This window comes from Pristiophorus japonicus, chromosome 18 (genome assembly GCF_044704955.1).
Source record: "Pristiophorus japonicus isolate sPriJap1 chromosome 18, sPriJap1.hap1, whole genome shotgun sequence".
NCBI lineage: Eukaryota > Metazoa > Chordata > Chondrichthyes > Pristiophoridae > Pristiophorus > Pristiophorus japonicus.
In genome coordinates, this window is record NC_091994.1 from 7,066,216 (window position 1) to 7,082,718 (window position 16,503).

At 46.6% G+C, this 16,503-nt stretch overlaps 1 protein-coding gene across 6 annotated transcripts in view; it reads left to right on the top strand.

Annotated features, from left to right (window-relative positions):
- Positions 1–16,503, top strand: part of LOC139228531 (tyrosine-protein kinase JAK2-like) — a 112,078-nt gene that overhangs the window by 67,423 nt on the left and 28,152 nt on the right. For all 6 annotated transcript variants that reach the window (XM_070859611.1, XM_070859610.1, XM_070859613.1 and 3 more), the window contains 3 exons: positions 4,841–4,972; positions 6,432–6,519; positions 8,097–8,230. In XM_070859611.1, coding sequence (XP_070715712.1) covers positions 4,841–4,972; positions 6,432–6,519; positions 8,097–8,230 — 354 coding nt within the window. The remainder of the gene's footprint in view (positions 1–4,840; positions 4,973–6,431; positions 6,520–8,096; positions 8,231–16,503) is intronic.

Genomic DNA, 16,503 nt, shown 5'->3' on the forward strand with positions numbered 1-16,503 from the left:
GGTGCTTTGCCACAGAACGTGGTTGAGGGAGAATCCATTGCATCTTTTATGGAAAAATGGGATAGATATTTGGTGCAGAAGAAGGTACTGGTGTCGGGTGCAAGGGCAGGGCTAGTGGGATTAGTTCTGGGCTGCTCCAACCAAGAGCCGGCACAGACACGATGGGCCGAATGGCCACCTGCTGTGCTGTAAAATTCTATGGCGCTGAAGACTGTGACAGAGAGTGAGTTATTGGAGTATAAGGATTGCATAATCACAGAACGAACTACTTCAGTGCCTGTAGAAGATATGTAACGTGAAATAGAAATATATATTTTCCTGTAACGATAACCTCAGAACCCAGGCTGACGCAGTTTCAAGTGAGTGACACCGTGATGTGTTTGGATTTCACCACGGTGAGAATGCAGTCATGAGCTAAGTTCAACAAACAGTTCATTGTTCTGGTTCTCGAAAATAACCTTCAGCTGTCGAGGCCCTACACTCTGGAATTCCCTCCCTAAATTTCCCCACCTCTCTTTCCTCCTTTAAGACACTCCTTATGTAAACAAGAGGTGATCCAAAACTCGGCAGCCCATGCCCTAACTCGCTTCCAAGTCCCACTCACCCATCACCCCCTGTGCTCGCTGACCTACATTGGCTTCTGGTTAAGCAACGCCTCGATTTCAAAATTCTCATCCTTACTTTCAAACCCCTCCATGGCCTCGCTCCCTCCCTATCTCTCTAATCTCCCCCAGCCCCTCAACCCCCCACCCCCCCCGAGATGTCTGCGCTCCTCTAATTCTGCCCACTTGAGCATCCCTGATTGTAATCGCTCAACCATTGGTGGCCGTGCCTTCTGTTGCCTGGGCCCCAAGCTCTGGAATTCCCTCCCTAAACCTCTCCGCCTCTCTCCCTCTCTCTCCACCTTCAAGACGCTCCTTAAAACCTACCTCTTTGACCAAGCTTTTGGTCACCTACGCTCATTTCTCCTTATGTGGCTCGGTGTCAATTGTTTTGTCTCATAACACTCCTGTGAAGCGCCTTCAGACGTTTCACTGCGTTAAAGGCGCTATCTAAATACAAGTTGTTGTTGTTAAAACCGACTTCTTTTTGGTCACCTGTCCTAATACCTCCTTATGTGGCTCGGTGTCAATTTTTTCGTCAGATTACGCTGCTGTGAAACGCCTTGGGACCCGTTAAGCTCTGCAGCGGTCTGGAGGTCCTGCGCGGCCAGATCATCGGCTTTTCAAATAGAAACATTGCGCATGCGCAGAAACTTGAACGGGCCGCTCAGCCCGATAAAGGGGCCACTCGCCCAAAAACATATTAGAGGGAAGATTGCTCAGGACGTTGTTAAAGGCGCGATATAAATGCAGGATGTTCTTGTTGTTGTGGGTCTCATTGTTCAATGTGTAATGCATGTCCTTGTTATAATTGTCAACTTTATTCTGCTGGTCAGCTGGTTTCATTGCAAAACCTCTTGTGCCATTCTGACTGACTGTCCCAATTTCATGTTCAGTTACAGCTCTCTCAGGTGGACATAAAAGATCCTAAGTGTGCGGACAGTTCATCTGTTAAAAGAAAGATTTACGTTTAAGAAAGACTTACATTTATATAGCGCCTTTCACGACCACAAGACGCCTCAAAGCGCTTTACAGCCAATGATGTACTTTGGGAGTGTAGTCACTGTTGTAATGTGGGAAACGCAGCAGCCCATTTGCGCACAGCAAGCTCCCACAAACAGCAATGGGATAATGACTCAGATCATCTGTTTTAGTGATGTTGATTGAGGGATAAATATTGGCCAAGTCACCGAGGAGAACTCTTTCAGGTGAGACGTTAAACCGAACCCCTTCTGCCCTAAACAGTGAACGTAAAAGATCCCACGGCACTATTTCAAAAAAGAGCAGGGGAGTTATCCCCGGTGTCCTGGGGCCAATATTTATCCCTCAACCATCATAACAAAAAAACAGATGATCTGGTCATTATCACATTGCTGTTTGTGGGAGCTTGCTGTGCACAAATTGGCTGCTGCATTTCCCACGCTACAACAGTGACTACACTCCAAAAAGTACTTAATTGGCTGTAAAGCGCTTTGAGACGTCCTGATGTTGTGAAAGGCGCTATATTAATGCTAGTTCTTTCTTTTCTTTTGCCCATAACCGTAACTCGGAGAAGCACTGGATACACGCATGCACATAGAATCTCTTCAGATTATTTCACGCAACTAATTGGTGCAGCAAAGTGTGGAATTTGTTCCAAGAGGTGAAATTATACTTGTTGATATCACACACTCTGTCTGTGGACTCTGTGAGATATGGCACCAAAAACCTGCTTTGGCCAATGAAAACCCATGTTGACTGTTACATGGGTTATAGAATAACAGAATCATAGAAAGTTACAGCACGGAAGGAGGCCATTTCGGCCCATCGTGTCCGTGCCGGCCGACCAAGAGCTACCCAGCCTAATCCCTCTTTCCAGCTCTAGGTCTGTAACCTCGCAAGTTACGGCACTTCATGTGCACATCCAAGTACTTTTTAAATGTGGTGAGGGTTTCTGCCTCTACCACCCTTTCAGGCCGTGTGTTCCAGATCCCCACCACCCTCTAGGTGAAAAAAGTTCCCCTCAAATCCCCTCTAAACCTTCTACCCATTACTTTAAATCTATGCCCTCTGGTTACTGACTCCTCTGCTAAGGGAAATAGGTCCTTCCCATCTACTCTATCTAGGCTCCTCATTATTTTATCATCACTGTAATATCTTTATTTACAGACCATACGTATAGACTGTAAAATTGCTTTCACTTTGGGCCATTTATATGAGGGTGTATATACTGGCTGATCAGAGAACATGATGACTCGGGAATTCCACGGGCGGTGATCCCAGTAGTTGTGCTGGAGCTGTGCCCTAGTGGTGCCCACCATCACTGAACCCTGCCACAGAGGGCACCTCATGGCCATGGGGCTAACTGGGGCACATTTGGGGGTTTGCCCATCCCATGCCAGTGGGAAATCGGCCATCTCTGCCTGCCCGTGGAGAACGGGGGTTGTCTAGTCCATTACCCTTGCCCCCACCCCTTAAACCAACCTTTGACTGTTCCAATAAAGCACTTGGGCAGACACACATGCCCTTGGCAATGCTGCACACCTCAACTCATTCAGAATATCAGCCACCACCTATCCCGGGCCAGGCAGGGAACTCTGGTTTAGGGAGTCCCACCGACAGCTCATCATTTGTCTTATAATGGGACAGACTCTTGGTTCCACCTCTTGGACCATGGGACCATCAATATAAGATAGTCACCAATAAATCCAATAGGGAATTCAGGAGCATCTTCTTTACCCAGAGAGTGGTGAGAATGTGGAACTCGCTGCCACAGGGAGTGGTTGAGGTGAAGTGTCGATGCATTTAAGGGGAAGTTGGATAAACACATGAGGGAGAAAGGAATCAGAATGGTTACAGCACGGAAGAAGGCCATTGGGCCCATCAAGCCTGTGCCAACTCTGAGCTAGTCCCACTCCCCTGCCCTTCCCTTCCGATACTTATCACTTCCATTTGAAAGATGATTGAGTCTGCCTTCACCTCCCTGTCAGGTAGCACATTCCAGATCCTAACCACTCGCTGCGTAAAATAACGTTTTCCCTCATGTCGCCTTGGGATCATATGTCAATCACCTTAAATCTGTGTCCTCTGGTTCTCGACCCTTCCACCAATGGAAACAGTTTCTCTCTCTCCACTCTGTCCAGACCCCTCATGATTTTGAACCCCTCGATCAAATCTCCTCTCAACCTTCACTGCTCCAAGGAGAACAACCCCAGCTTCTCCAGTCTATCCACGTAACTGAAGTCCCTCATCCCTGGAATCATTCTCGTAAATCTTTTCTGCAAATATAATAGAAGGAATAGAAGGATATGTTGATGGGGTGAGATAAAGAGAGTGGGAGGAGGCTCGTGTGGAGCATAAACCCCGACACGGACCAGTTGGGCTGAATGGCCTTTATCTGTGCTGTAAATATTTATTTAATATTTCCAATGCAAGTTCCACAGTTGTTGGGCCTGCAGCACCTCCACTGGCGGTAGGGTGTAATTACAGCGTTACAGTTTACATTATAAACATAGAAACATAGAAAATAGGTGCAGGAGTAGACCATTCGGCCCTTCGAGCCTGCACCACCATTCAATATGATCATGGCTGATCATGCAACTTCAGTACCCCATTCCTGCTTTCTCTCCATACCCCTTGATCCCTTTAGCCGTAAGGGCCACATCTAACTCCCTTTTGAATATATCTAACGAACTGGCCTCAACAACTTTCTGTAGTAGAGAATTCCACAGGTTCACAACTCTCTGAGTGAAGAAGTTTCTCCTCATCTAGGTCCTAAATGGCTTACCCCTTATCCTTAGACTGTAATACCTGGTTCTGGACTTCCCCAACATCAGAAACATTCTTCCTGCAATCTAACCTATCTATGTTTCTATGAGATCCCCTCTCATTCTTCTCAATTCCAGTGAATATAAGCCTAGTCGAACCAGTCTTTCTTCATATGTCGGTCCTGCCATCCCGGGATTCAGTCTAGTGAACCTTCGCTGCATTCCCTCAATAGCAAGAATGTCCTTCCTCAGATTAGGAGACCAAAACTATACACAATATTCAAGGTGTAGCCTTAAGAATCTGTTACCTTTCGAATTGTTGCCAGTTCTGACTAAGGTCACCAACCTGAAACGTTAACTCTGTTTCTCTCTCTGCAGATGTTGCCTGACCCGCTGAGTATTTCCAGCATTTTCTGTTTTTATTTCCGATTCCAGCATCCGCAGTATTGTTTCTTTTGTATTAATGGTCAGACCTTGCTTCATTCACAACAGGGTGAGAGTCTGGGTCAAGGCACCTTTACCAAGATCTTCAAAGGAACAAGAGAGGGAAACGCAGATTGTGACTTTTACCAGATGGACGTGTTACTGAAAGTCCTGGATCACACGCACAGGAACTACGCCGAGGTAACTCCCCCGCGTTCCATTCTGGTCCCCAGGGACTTTCCTCAGCTGAAGATTAAGGGGACGATCTGATCGAGGTGTTTAAGATGATTAAAGGAGTTGATGGGGTAGATCGAGAGAAACTATTCCCTCTGGTGGGGGGGGAGTCCAGAACAAGGGGCAGGACCTTAAAATGAGAGCCAGGCTGTTCAGGGGTGATGTCAGGAAGCATTTCTTCACACAAAGGGCCGTGGGAATCTGCAACTCTCTCCCCCAACAAAGCTGTTGAAGCTGGGGGAGTCAGTTGAAAATGCCAAAGCTGAGATTGATCGATTATTGTTAGGCAAAGGTATTAAGGGTCACGGAACCAATGGAGCTAAAATGCAGATCAGCCATGATCTAATTGAATGGCGGAACAGGCTCGAGGGGCTGAATGAACTCCTCTTGTCCCTATGCTCAGTGCATTGAATCGCTGGCACTGAGGACAACAGATATCGAAGGGCGAAGAGCGAGATTAGATTGGTGACTGAAAACGTGGTCAAAATTGGGTTTTGAGAGGTACAGGAGCGGAAAGAGATGGAAAGCCACAGATGTTTAGAGAAGGATTTTCAGGGATTAGAGGGGGGAGGGGGGGTTGGGCAGGGAGGTTGCATAGGAGGCCAGAGCCAGAGAAACCGAACACTGGGAGATAATATGTGGCTGGAGGAGATTGGAGGCTTGCCATCAAAATTGATGCCTCTGGAATAAAAGGGCCAGTGGCAGCATGGATACGGAATTGGCTCAGTGACAGGAAACAGAGTGTAGTGGTGAACGGTTGTTTTTCGGTCTGGAGGAAGGTATACAGTGGTGTTCCCCAGGGGTCGGTACTGGGACCACTGCTTTTGTTGATATATATTAATGACTTGGACTTGGGTGTACAGGGCATAATTTCAAAACTTGCAGATAACACAAAACTTGGAAGTATAGTGAACAGTGAGGAGGGTAATGATAGACTTCAGGAGGACATAGACAGGCTGGTGGAATGGGCGGGCACGTGGCAGATGAAGTTTAACGCAGAAAAGTGCGAAGTGATACATTTTGGTAGGAAGAATGAGGAGAGGCAATATAAACTAAAGGGTACAATCCTAAAGTGGGTGCATGAACCGAGAGACCTGGGGGTATATGTGTGCAAATCGTTGAAGGTGGCAGGGCAGGTTGAGAAAGGGGTTAAAAAAAAAAGCCATACAGGATCCTGGGCTTCATAAATAGAGGCATAGAGTACAAAAGTAAGGAAGTTATGAAGAACCTGTATAAAATACTGGTTCGGCCTCAACTGGAGCATTGTGTCAAATTCTGGGCACCACAATTTAGGAAGAATGTGAAGGCCTTAGAGAGGGTGCAGAAAATGTGCTGTAACCATTCTATGATTCTATGATTATTATAACCACAGTGTTAAGTTGCATCGCTTGATCAAACCTGAATTCTTTTTTTTTTACCCTCACAGTCATTCTTTGAGGCAGCCAGTGTAATGAGTCAAGTTTCTCACAAACATCTCATCCTGGTTTATGGAATCTGTGCAGTCAGCAAAGAAAGTGAGTCTTGGAATTTTCACGGTGCCTGATCGAATTGTCATCTTTCATTTTTTTCCAGTGACAATTAAAAAAAAAAATGTATTCATTGGATGTGGGCGTTGCTGGCAAGGCCGCCATTTATTGCCCATCCCTAATTGCTCGTGAGAAGGTGGTGGTGAGTCACCTTCTTGAATACAACTGAGTGTCTCGCTGGGCCATTTCACAGGGCAGTTTAAGAATCAACCACATTGCTGTGGGTCTGGAGTCACATATGGGACAGACCGGGTAAGGACGGCAGATTTCCTTCCTGAAATGACATCAGTGAACCAGATGGGTTTTTAACGACAATCTGTTAATCTCATGGTCACCATTACTGTGACTAGCTTTTTATTTTACGTTTTATTTATTCACAGAATTTAAATTCCCCAGCTGCCATGGTGGGATTTGAACTCAGCTCCCAGGTCATTCAACTAGGCCACTGGATGACTAATCCAGTAACATAACCACTATGCCACCATTAAAATGTGAATTATTAAAAAGCCCTCATTGTAACACGCTGTACTGTGACAGGAACAGGAGCAGGCCATTCAACCCCTCGAACCTGTTTCGCCATTCAATCAGATTATCACGGGGAGCCGCTCACATCAGGCAAACCACCTGACTCCCCAAAGCCTCTCCACCATCTACAAGGCACAAGTCAGGAGTGTGATGGAACACTCTCCACTTGCCTGGATGAGTTGCAGCTCCAACAACACTCAAGAAACTCGGCACCATCCAGGACAAAGCAGCCGCTTGATCGGCTCCCCATCCACCACCTTAAACACTCACTCCCTCCACCACCGGCGCCCCCTGGCTGCAGTGTGTACCATCTACAAGACGCACTGCAGCAACTCGCCAAGGCTTCTTCGGCAGCACCTCCCAAACCCGCGACCTCTACCCCCTAGAAGGACAAGGGCAGCAGGCGCATGAGAACACCACCACCTCCACGTTCCCCTCCAAGTCACACACCCTCCTCACTTGGAAATATATCGACCGTTCCTTCATCGTCGCTGGGTCACAATCCTGGAACTCCCTCCCTAACAGCACTGTGGGAGCACTTTCACCACACGGACTGCAGCGGTTCAAGAAGGCGGCTCACCACCACCTTCTCAAGGGGCAATTAGGGATGGGCAATAAATGCCAGCCTTGCCAGCGATGCCCACATCCTGGGAATGAATAAATATTTTCTTTTTAAAATTCTCTCCCGAAGCCTCTCTGCCTCTTTAGCTCTCTTTCTTTCTTAAAGGCATCCCTTAAAACCACCCCTTGTACAAATATCTCCTTCTGTGGCTCAGTGTCAAATTTTGTTTGATCATCAATCACTCCTGTGAAGCAGCTTGGGATGTTTTACTACGTTAAAGGCGCTATATAAATACAAGTTGGTGTTATGTGGAGGAAATGAGAGTGATGGACGATGGTAGGATGGGCAGCACATTGAGTTATAACAACCTTAAAAACAGCCAATGTGCACTTCCATTCAAACAGCAAGCATTCTTCAGGCATTCCAATTGGTAGCCACACAGTGTCTGTGCCTTTAATTCACTCCCACTACCTTACAGATATCATGGTGCAGGAGTTCGTGAAGTACGGAGCCCTGGACATATACTTGAAAAAGAATAAAAACAAAAGCTGTGTCAATATTAGCTGGAAACTGGAGGTTGCGAAACAGCTTGCCTATGCGATGAATTTCCTGGTAAGTGTTATAACATCTAGCACGGGCAGCTATCCTGCAAGTCACTGCAACTGTGTCTCCGAACCATCCTGAGCTGTCTTGGTGTATGTTGGACCTCGGGCTAGCGAGCTGCCCTTCCATCTCTCACACTCGGTTCAATGTCACTGTAGACTGAGGGGGTGAAAAATCGCCTCTCCCTGATGTCTGCAAGGCTTCAAAATGGGTTTGGGAGAGTTGCAGGCGCAAGAGACGAGCATTGAGGCCACTTGCGGCTGGATAAGAAGCTTTTCTCTCTCTCCAACAGCGGTCGGAGTGAGAGTGATGATGGTCGGGTTGGTCAGAGCTGGATGGCAGAAGGAACATCACCAGAAGCAGGCCACTAGCCAACACTGCTATGGAGTGACAGGGCATAGGTCATCCCATGGGTGAGAGGGTATAGGTCATCCTATGGGTGAGAGGGTATAGGTCATCCCATGGGTGAGAGGGTATAGGTCATTCCATGGGTGAGAGGGTATAGGTCATCCTATGGGTGAGAGGGTATAGGTCATCCCATGGGTGAGAGGATGTAGATCATCCCATGGGTGAGAGGGTATAGGTCATCCTATGGAATGACGGGGCATAGGTTATCCTACAGAATGGCAGGACATGGGTCATCCTAAGTGAAGGGTTAAGAAGATTTACAGTGTAAGACATGCTGAGGTGAAAAAGAGGAAAGAGATGAGATAAATAAGGCTGCAATTGCACTGCAACCTTAGCATCATGACCTGGAAGAGGGGGTTTCATTCTGCTTCAGGTTTACACTACAAAGTGAATCAGCTTTGCACCAATGTCAAGTTTGTCGTTGTACAACTGGGCACTGCCCAGAGGAGGGAGTCTCTCTCGCCTGCCTCTAGTATAATGCATCCTATGGAGCCTACATGTCAGGGTGTCAGCTGTGGCTCAGTGGGCAGCACTCTTGCCTCTGAGTCCGAAGGTCATGGATGCAAGTTCCCGCTCCAGAGACTGGAGCACAAAAATCTAGGCTGACACTCTCCGTGCAGTGCTGAGGGAGATTATCTGGTCATTATCACATTGCTGTTTGTGACAAGCTTACTGTGTGCAAATCAGCTGCTGTCTTTCCTACCTTACAACAGTGACTGCACTCCAAAAGTAATTCATTGGCTATAAAGTGCTTTGAGACATCTGGTTGTTGTGAATGGCACTATATAAATACATGGCTTTCTTTATTGGCTCAGTGATAACACTCCTGACTCCGAAGGTCATGGATTCAAGTCCCACTCCAGAGATTTGAGTATGTAATCTAAGCTATGGCTCCAGTACTGAGGGAGTGCTGCACTGTTGGAGGTGCCACCTTTTGGATGAGAGATTAAACTGACGCCCCTCTGCCCTCTCGGTAGGTGTAAAAGATCCCACGGCACCGAGGAAAATCGAAGAAGAGCTGGGGAGTTCTCCCCGATGTTCCCTCTAAGCGGCCACACAGTGATGGGAAAGGTCCTGATCAGGCTGCTCATCGCCTTCTCTGTTGTAAATCCCGCCATGTTTAAAGTGACCGTGCGCTAAAAGAAACAGGCACAGCAGAAGGAAGTGCAGCTTACAGAGAACAATGCTCCTGGGGCCAATATTTATCCCTCAACTAACATCACTAAAACGGATAAACCCGTCTTACCACAGCTATACAGGGTATTGGTGAGGCCACACCTGGAATACTGCGTGCAGTTTTGCTTTCCATATTTACAAAAGGATATACTTGCTTTAGAGGCAGTTCAGAGAAGGTTCACTCGGTTGATTCCAGAGATGAGGGGGTTGATCTATGAGGAAAGGTTGAGTAGGTTGGGCCTCTACTCATTGGAGTTCAGAAGAATGAGAGGTGATCTTATCGAAACGTATAAGATTATGAGGGGGTTTGACAAGGTGGATGCAGAGAGAATGTTTCCACTGATGGGGCAGACTAGAACTAGAGGGCATGGTCTTAGAATAAGGGGCCGCCCATTTAAAACAGAGATGAGGAGAAATTTCTTCTCTCAGAGGGTTGTGGATCTGTAGAATTCGCTGCCTCAGAGAGCTGTGGGGCTGGAACATTGAATAAATTTAAGACAGAAATAGACAGTTTCTTAAAAGATAAGGGAATAAAGGGCTATGGGGAGCTGGCCATAAGGAAGTGGAGCAGAGTCCATGATCGGATCAGCCATGATCGTATTAAATGGCGGAGCAGGCTCGAGGGGCCGTATGGCCTACTCCTGCTCCTATTTCTTATGTTCTTATTATTATCTCAGTGCTTGCTGTGCGCAAATTGGCCGCCGCGTTTCTCTACTTTACCGCAGTGACCACACTTCCACGGCAAACGGTGCCATATAAATGCAAGTTCTTTCTTTATGGAGCAGCGGTGAGCTGACTGCAAGTTTGTGGAATGCAGAGGGAAGGGTGGCAAACTCTTGCGGTGCTGGGGAAAAAGAAAAAGAAAGAAAGACTTGCATTTATATAGCGCCTTTCACGACCACCAGACATCCCAAAGCGCTTTACAGCCAATGAAGTCCTTTTAAAGTGTAGTCACTGTTGTAATGTGGGAAACCACAGCCAGCTCCCACAAACAGCAATGTGATAATAACCGGATAATCTATTTTTGTTACGTTGATTGAGGGATAAATATTGGCCCCCAGGGAGAACTCCCCTGCTTTTCTTCGAAATAGTGAAGTGGGATCTTCTATATCCACCTGAGGGGGGCAGACAGGGCCTCGGTTTAACATCTCATCCAAAAGACAGCACACCTCCAACAGTGCAGTACTCCCTCAGCATTACACTGGGAGTGTCAGCCTAGATTTTTGTGCTTAAGTGGGACTTGAACCCACAACCTTCTGACTCAGAAGGCAAGAGTGCTGCCCACTGAGCCACAGCTGACACTAGAATAATGAGTTAGAATGTAGGGAGAAGGAAGGGAGCGTTTTTGAGGCGAGACTACTGCTCCTGAGGAAGAGAAGCAATATAAATGATGAGAGGCAATATAAACTAAAGGGTACAATCCTAAAGGGGGTGCAGGGACAGTGCGAACTGGCACAAATTGTTGAAGGTGACAGGGCAGGTTGACAAAGCGTTAATAATTCCAGACAGGATCCTGGGCTTCATAAATAGAGGCATAGAGTACAAAAGCAAGGAAGTTATGATGAACCTGTATAAACACTGGTTCGGCCTCAACTGGAGCATTGTGTCCAATTCTGGGCACCACACTTTAGGAAGGATGTGAAGACCTTAGAGAGGGAGCAGAAAAGATTTACGAGAATGGTTCCAGGAATGAGGGACTTCAGTTACGTGGATGGACTGGAGAAGCTGGGGTTGTTCTCCTTGGAGCAGAGAAGGTCGAGAAGAGATTTCATGAGGGGTCTGGACAGAGGAACTCGAGAGAAACTGTTCCCATTGGGGGAAGGGTCGAGAACCAGAGGACACAGATTTAACGATTGGCAGAAGAACCAAAGGCAACATGAGGAAAAACGTTTTTGCGCAGCGAGTGGTTAGGATCTGGAATGCGCCGCCTGAGAGGGTGGTGGAGGCAGACTCAATCGTGGCTTTCAAAAGGGAGTTGGATAAGTGCCTGAAGGGAAAAACATTGCAGGGCTACGGGGAAAGGGCGGGGGGGGAGTGGGACTGGCTGAGGTGCTCTTGCAGAGAGCGGGCACGGGCTCGACGGGCCGAATGGCCTCCTTCCATGCTGTAACCGTTCTGTGATTCTATGAAGAGAAGGAAATACAGACCAGAATAATCAGCAGCTGCTAGCCTCATGCACCCTCTACCCTTTGATTATAGAATTACATTGAGAGGCTCATCGGAGCAAGTTGCTCGTCTATCTTCTCAGTGTCTTAAAAGTCACATGGAACATAAATTACACCAAAGTATAAACTAAAGAATAAAGTACAAGAGCACAAGGCAGCTGTCACTGATGACTTTGGATTCTCTAAGTAGAATTTACATGATTTTAGAGCATAAATATTCTCCTTGGAGCAGCGAAGGCTCAGAGGAGATGTGATAGAGGCTGTAAAGTATTTGCTACATGGGTTCTTTGTTTAAGAATTCATAGCAACACATTGCTATTAAGAACTAGTTGGTTTATTAGCAAAAGGTTTAACAATCACACTACACATTACCACTTCATCCACCAGGCTCACAACCACCTGCCTCATCGTGGATCCCCCGAACCCAACTGGCTGGGGTTTTATTGAGTCTTGTGAACATCACGTGACTGGCTAAGCCACTCCCAACTCAACAGCTCTACAAACCACCAAGCTTACTCACAGGTGCATAGAAACATAGAAAGTAGGTGCAGGAGTAGGCCGTTCAGCCCTTCGAGCCTGCACCACCATTCAATATGATCACGGCTGATCATGCAACTTCAGTACCTCACTCCTGCCTTCTCCCCATACCCCCTGATCCCTTTAGCTGTAAGGGCCACATCTAACTTCCTTTGGAATATATCCAACGAATTGGCCTCAACAACTTTCTGTGGTAGAGAATTCCACAGGTTCACAATTCTCGGGGTGAAAAAGTTTCTCCTCATCTCGGTTCTAAATGGATTACCCCTTATCCTTAGACTGTGACCCCTGGTTCTGGACTTCCCCAATATCAGGAACATTCTTCCTGCATCTAACCTGTCCAATCCCGGCAGAATTTTATATGCTTCTATGAGATCCCCTCTCATTCTTCTAAATTCCAGTGAATATAAGCCTAGTCGATCCAGTCTTTCTTCATATGTCAGTCCTGCCATCCCGGGAATCAGTCTGGTGAACATTTGCTGCACTCCCTCAATAGCAAGAATGTCCTTCCTCCGATTAGGAGACCAAAACTGCACACTATACTCAAGGTGTGGCCTCACCAAGGCCCTGTACAACTGCAGCAAGACCTCCCTGCTCCTATACTCAAATCCCCTCGCGATGAAGGCCAACATGCCATTTGCCTTCTTCACTGCCTGCTGTACCTGCATGCCAACTTTCAATGACTGATGTATCATGACACCCAGGTCTTGTTGCACCTCATCTTTTCCTAATCTGCCGCCATTCAGTCCTGCTGCAACTGTACAGGGTATTGATAAGGCCTCACCTGGAGTACTGCGTGCAGTTTTGGTCACCTTACTTAAGGAAGGATATACTGGCTTTGGAGGGGGTACAGAGACGATTCACTAGGCTGATTCCGGAGATGAGGGGGTTGCCTTATGATGATAGATTGAGTAGACTGGGTCTTTACTCATTGGAGTTCAGAAGGATGAGGGGTGATCTTATAGAAACATTTAAAATAATGAAAGGGATAGACAAGATAGAGGTAGAGAGGTTGTTTGCACTGGTCGGGGAGACTAGAACTAGGGGGCACAGCCTCAAAATACGGGGGAGCCAATTTAAAACCGAGTTGAGAAGGAATTTCTTCTCCCAGAGGGTTGTGAATCTGTGGAATTCTCTGCCCAAGGAAGCAGTTGAGGCTAGCTCATTGAATGTATTCAAGTCACAGATAGATAGATTTTTAACCAATAAGGGAATTAAGGGTTATGGGGAGCGGGCGGGTAAGTGGAGCTGAGTCCACGGCCAGATCAGCCATGATCTTATTGAATGGCGGAGCAGGCTCGAAGGGCTAGATGGCCTACTCCTGTTCCTAATTCTTATGTTTCTTATGTTAATAATCTGCCTTCCTGTTTTTGCCACCAAAGTGGATAACCTCACATTTATCTACATTATACTGCATCTGCCATGCATTTGCCCACTCACCTAACCTGTCCAAGTCACCCTGCAGCCTCCTCACAGCTCGCACTGCCACCCAGCTTAGTGTCATCTGCAAACTTGGAGATAGTACATTCAATTCTTTCGTCTAAATCATTAATGTATATTGTAAATAGCTGGGGTCCCAGCACTGAACCTTGCGGTACCCCACTAGTAATTGCCTGCCATTCTGAAAAGGACCCGTTTATTCCCACTCTTTGCTTCCTGTCTGCCAACCAGTGCATACATTACACAGATGTTCAAAATCACGAAGGGTTTAGATAGAGTAAATAAAGAGAAGCTTTTTCCAGTGGCTGAGAGATCGGTAACCAGAGGGCACAGATTTAAAGTGGTTGGCAAAAGAACCAGAGGCGACATGAGGAGAAACATTTTTACGCAGCGAGTGGTTAGGATTTGGAACGCACTGCCCGATAGGGTGGTGGAGGCAGATTCACTACTAGCCTTCCAAAGGGAATTGGATAAGTAGTTGAAGGAGAAAAAATTGCAGGGGTCTGGGGCAAGAGCGGGGGAGTAGTCTAGACCTTACAGGAGTGAAATTAGGAAAACTTCCATACACAAAGACTGCTCAGAGTTTGGAACTCTCTTCCGCAAATGGCATTTGATCCTCGATCAGTTGTTAATTTTAAATCGGAGATTGAGAGATTTTTGTTAACCAAAGGTATAAGGGATATGGGGCAAAGGCAGGTATATGGAGTTAGGTCACAGATCAGCCAAGATCTCATTGAGTGGTGGAACAGGCTCGAGGGGCTGAATGGGCCTACTGTTCCTATGTTTTGCCAATCACCTTAAATCTGTGCCCTCTGGTTTCCTAACATTTAAAGATCACGTGGATGAACTTCAACAATTGTTCATCCCTGTCTGGAGTAAAAATAAAACGGGGAAGGTGGCTCAACTGTGACTAACAAGGGAAATTAAGGATAGTGTTAAATCCAAGGAAGAGGCATATAAATTGGCCAGAAAAAGCAGCAAACCTGAGGACTGGGAGAATTTTAGAATTCAGCAGAGGAGGACTAAGGGTTTAATTAGGAGGGGGAAATAGAGTACGAGTGGAAGCTTGCTGGGAACATAAAAACTGACTGCAAAAGCTTCTATAGATATGTGAAGAGAAAAAGATTAGTGAAGACAAACGTAGGTCCCTTGCAGTCAGATTCAGGTGAATTTATAATGGGGAACAAAGAAATGGCAGACCAGTTGAACAAATACTTTGGTTCTGTCTTCACGAAGGAAAACACAAATAACCTTCCGAATGTACTAGGGAACCGAGGGTCTAGTGAGAAGAACTGAAGGATACCCTTATTAGGTGGGAAATTGTGTTGGGGAAATTGATGGGATTGAAGGCCGATAAATCCCTGGGGCCTGATAGTCTGCATCCCAGAGTACTTAAGGAAGTGGCCCTAGAAATAGTGGATGCATTGGTGATCATTTTCCAACAGTCTATCGACTCTGGATCAGTTCCTATGGACTGGAGGGTAGTTAATGTAACACCACTTTTTAAGAAAGGAGGGAGAGAGAAAACGGGTAATTATAGACCGGTTAGCCTGACATCAGTAGTGGGGAAAATGTTGGAGTCAATTATTAAAGATAAAATAGCAGCACTTTTGGAAAGCAGTGACAGGATCGGTCCAAGTCAGCATGGATTTATGAAAGGGAAATCATGTTTGACAAATCTTCTAGAATTTTTTGAAGATGTAACTAGTAGAGTGGACAAGGGAGAACCAGCGGATGTGGTGTATTTGGACTTTCAAAAGGCTTTTGACAAGGTCCCACACAAGAGATTCGTATGCAAGATTAAAGCACATGGTATTGGGGGTAATGTATTGACGTGGATAGAGAACTGGTTGGCAGACAGGAAGCAGAGAGTCGGGATAAAGGGGTCCTTTTCAGAATGGCAGGCAGTGACTAGTGAGGTGCTGCAGGGCTCAGTGCTGGGACCCCAGCTATTTACAATATACATTAATGATTTAGATGAAGGAATTGAGTGTAATATCTCCAAGTTTGCAGATGACACTAAGCTGGGTGGCAGTGTGAGCTGTGAGGAGGATGCTAAGAGGCTGCAGGGTGACTTGGACAGGTTAGGTGAGTGGGCAAACGCATGGCAGATGCAGTATAATGTGGATAAATGTGAGGTTATCCACCTTGGTGGCAAAAAACAGGAAGGTAGAATATTATCTGAATGGCGGCAGATTAGGAAAAGGGGAGGTGCAACGAAACCTGGGTGTCATGGTACATCAATCATTGAGAGTTGGCATGCAGGTACAGCAGGCGGTGAAGAAGGCAAATGGTACGTTGGCCTTCATAGCTAGGGGATTTGAGTATAGGAGCATGGCGGTCTTGCTGCAGTTATACAGGGCCTTGGTGAGGCTTCATCTGGAATATTGTGTGCAGTTTTGGTTTCCTAATCTGAGAAGGACATTCTTGCTATTGAGGGAGTGCAACGAAGGTTCACCAGACTGATTCCCGGGATGGCAGGACTGACATATGAGGAGAGACTGGATTGACTGGGCCTGTATTCACTGGAGTTTAGAAGGATGAGAGGCGATCTCA